General features: G+C 39.3%; 1 protein-coding gene across 1 annotated transcript in view; it reads left to right on the top strand.

Moving 5' to 3' along the window:
• The window catches only part of LOC106816408 (ubiquitin-conjugating enzyme E2 G1), a 19519-nt gene that overhangs the window by 1203 nt on the left and 14265 nt on the right, over window positions 1–4051 (top strand). Inside the window, exon 2 of the mRNA XM_014821012.1 lies at window positions 411–513. Within this exon, the coding sequence (XP_014676498.1) occupies window positions 411–513 (103 nt within the window). The remainder of the gene's footprint in view (window positions 1–410; window positions 514–4051) is intronic.

Genomic DNA, 4051 nt, shown 5'->3' on the forward strand with positions numbered 1-4051 from the left:
CGAGCGGACGAGCGCCAAGCTCGCACGCTGTTTAAACGCTGCCGGGCAGCATACAGAATCGCTAGTGTGTCCTAAGCTAGCTGTGCCTGTCACAGGCAGACACGATAACACGCCAAGCATGCACTGCGGTGTAAATTTGCACTGTGATTGTCTGAAAAAAAATGCTATACAAATTTATCCAATTGCTATGCAAAATTTATTTTGTATAGCACATTTGCTTTGCAAATTTTTGGCTGGAAATTGTTCCCTGCAAGGTATAGTTAATTGAAATGTAAACTTTTTGGGTGACCTATTTTCAGCACGTTTTACTTTTATCGTTTAAAGCAGTTTTATTGCATAAACTGGAAATAACATTTATGACGGTGACCCCTCCCTACGTAACTATCTGCCAACACTGTCAATTTTCACAGAACTAAAGAAGAATCCATCCGAGGGATTTTCAGCAGGACTAATAGATGACAACGATATATACAAATGGGAGGTGCTGATTATTGGACCACCCGATACACTTTAGTAAGTATCTGAGTGCAGGATAAGTGAGATGTGAGAGCTGCTTTTATCAAATACATGGCTTTAGTTTCATATAATAGTTTTTAAGTCGCAGCTAATGCTAAAAATCTATTATGTTTCCCTTAGGGGGCACATGTCACTCATTGCTCTGATTTGGTTAAACAGACCAGTCTTTACAGTTTTAAACAACTGACGCTTGCATTATGAGAAAAGAAGATGAGTTCTAAATTAGGGTAGTGTATATTAGTAGTTAAAGTGTCTACGTCACGAATCTCCTGAAATTTATAGTTGAAACCTTGTTTTTGTAATTTTTCTACATCAAAAGTTAGTACTAACGTTACTAAATATATCCTCAAACTCTCACCTGATAAAAATGTTTTTACGTTGGTTAAATTTGCAAAAATGTTGACGATTTGAATTAGTGTTGTCTAACACTATTTACCCAGAACTGGCGTCTCTCGGTTGCTGTACTGGTTGCTGTGGTCGATGTTATCGTGATTTGTGTATGGTGCACAAAGTGGTGCCCAAACAGTTTCTGTTTTGATTTGTGTTAGCTATATAGAATATAGGAAAAATAAATAATATATGTTCATGTGTATTATGTTTGAAAGAATTATAAATTAAACTGCGAAATGCTATTTGTGTTTTTTTAATTTCTGCCAACAAAAATGTTTGCGACATTCCCCTTCACGATAGATCAGAGGATAAATCAACTAAACGATAAACAATGGTGGGCAGACCAGTTCAATTCAGTGCATCGGAAAGAAAACGAAGGAGAAAAAAGCAGAAAGAAGATTATATGAGAAACTCCCGCTTAAGTTTACAAGGAATTTCCATGGCTGCCACAATAATTTTGCTAATGCCTCGTTTACCGCAGATGTTCGCTATATTGGCTAGCTGCGTCTGGGCGCCACGCAAGAGTTTCGAATTAATGGCGGTTGTGTTTGTTTCGAGCGTTTGGTTACATCGAATGCACCGGCAAATTAGGGAGTATAAAGAAGGTATATAAGCATGAAAAGTAAACAGAAACGCTAATTGTATTTTCATACATTTTATTTTGTACAAATAACACAAATATACTACTTGCTGGTGCTAGAAATTCGTGACGTAGACAGTTTAAACAAAACCATTCATTTTTAGCTCACCTTGACATCGTCAAGCTGAGCTATTGCCATGGGTCGTCGTCCGTCGTACGTCCGTCCGTCCGTCCGTCCGTCAACATTTGGTTTCAGTCAACGATAACTCAGGAACCGTTTGACCCACATGGTTGAAATTGGGTGTAGTTGTTACTGCTATGCTCCCATATGGAACGTCCTATTTTGGAGCACGCCAGTCGGCGTACTTTCGAGCCACGGCAATTTTTTTGGAAAAATGGAAATTGCCATTAGTCAGTTCAGGTTCAACAGATTTTGCTCATTTTTGGTATGTGAATGAATAAGGGCTAGGGGTTTTGATATTTAAAAAAAAAATATGCAAATTAGGTACGGGTTTGGCAATTATTTAGCATATTATATAAACACAAACCGTCTGTGGTGTCACACTCGTCTGGTTCGTTTTACAAGATTTCATTGACAATATCTTTAATGCAAAATTGGTATTCTCTCTCCACACTGCTGATAAAACGTCTATATTAGAATAAAGATTGACAAAACATGTCGGAACGCAGCATAACCTAGCTATTTATTTCGAATGCCATCGTTACAAAGTGGGTGTAGCGCGCCATCTATGGTCACAAATTGTGATTCATTTTGGTTTATAATTATTATTTGTGATAAACAGATGGCAATCGGTTCTATAATTGTACGTCGATGGTTGCTCAATTAAAACTGACTTCTTCTTACTCAATCATTTGTGTCCTTTTTTGTGGTGAGCTACAGTGTCATTGACACTTTCATTGACTGTATGGTTATAATGTAGACTAGCAAAGTACCCGTCCTTCGGACGGTTGGAATTTATGAATGAGTGTATTAGTGTTGTCAGCTCACCTAAGGATTAAGGGCGTCTTTTTGATAAGTATGTTTTTGGTCTTGTGTGCTGTGTGTGAATAAACATCGCCGTGGGCTTTGCCTACTTGTCAGAGGGCAACATAGAGGCATGCCATGGGAGAAAACAGGTGTGGTCAGGTCCAAGCCTATGGTAGTGAAAATCTGTCGTTGGGCTTTGTTTATTGTCATAGCATATCAAAGCCGGATAGGGAATTGCAGTCTTTTAAATTGAAATGGAAGATCTGATGCTGAAGGGATGAGTGATATGCGTGGTATGAATACGGTTTTGCCAGTTGCTAGTCCATGTGGGATGACGACGTCTATGACGTTGGCATGGCAGGCTGTGAGTCGATAACGTGTTCCACTGTGATGTTGGGCTGGGTCTAAAGATCTGAGGACAATGATGGGGGAACCAAGTTTAAGAGTACGTTTGTGTGGTGGTAAGCTTGCGGTATTAAGGGAATTCAAGAAATCCACAGGGAAATGGGAAGCTTCGTTGACAGTTAGAGTCGAGTCCGATAGACCCTTCCAAAAAAGTGGCACATTGTCGTGATATTGACATATATCGCAGGGGGAGTCCCCATGAGAGGAAATTCCTTAACTTAAAAATAACTTAGCTAATAAAAATTCGCTGTTTCCCTTTTTATAGTATACATTTTAAATAATATATTTTAAATATGCATATATATTCTAGGATAAAGAAAGAAGTTGCGCGCCTGGCGAGAAATAAATGTTTTTTTTATTTCCGCGACTGTCGAGTTTTCAAACTCACGACCCCCTAACGTATGAGGAAAGCGTGCTACCCTATGGTGCTACCAATGCGCCACAGCGCAAGCTGGCAACGACGCGTATACTACATTGGTTAATCGTAGTCGCTTCAATACACCGGTATGCTATTTTTAGCTCAGTGTTAAATAAAACGGCTTCGAATTGACTTTATCCTGTTTTCATCCATTGCAATAAGTGCGGTTACCCTATGAGTGGTAATGCATCGTTTACAGTCCGAGCAATTTAAATCATGCGAGGCAGATTCAGAGAACATAGCTCCACAGCGCAAAGCTGTCAACAACACGTACTACTATCGTACGGTAGTGACGTCGATCGATATACGGTATGGTATCGGTACACAGTGTTAAATAAAATGGTTTAAATTCAACTTTATCGTGTTTTCATCGTTGAAAAAGTGCGCAATATTACTGTATGAGTGGTAATGCATCGTTTACAGTCGAAGGCAATTTTAAATCATGCGAGCAGATTCCGAGAAACATAGCTCCACAGCGCGAAGCTGTCAACAACACGTACTACATTCGTACGGTAGGGACGTCGATCGATATACCGGTATGGTACGGTACACCAGTGTTAAATAAAACGGCTTTAAATTCAACTTATCGTGTTTTCATCGTTGAAAAAGTGCGGCCAATATTACTGTATGGGTGGTAATGCATCGTTTACAGTCAGGCAGTTTGAAAATCATCAGCAGATTCAAGAGAACATAGCTAACAAAAAATGGGCTGTTCCCGTTTTATAGTATAGATACAATAATGTAACCCAAACGC

Source organism: Priapulus caudatus, unplaced genomic scaffold (genome assembly GCF_000485595.1).
Source record: "Priapulus caudatus unplaced genomic scaffold, Priapulus_caudatus-5.0.1 Scaffold1370, whole genome shotgun sequence".
Taxonomy (NCBI): Eukaryota; Metazoa; Priapulida; class Priapulimorpha; order Priapulimorphida; family Priapulidae; genus Priapulus; species Priapulus caudatus.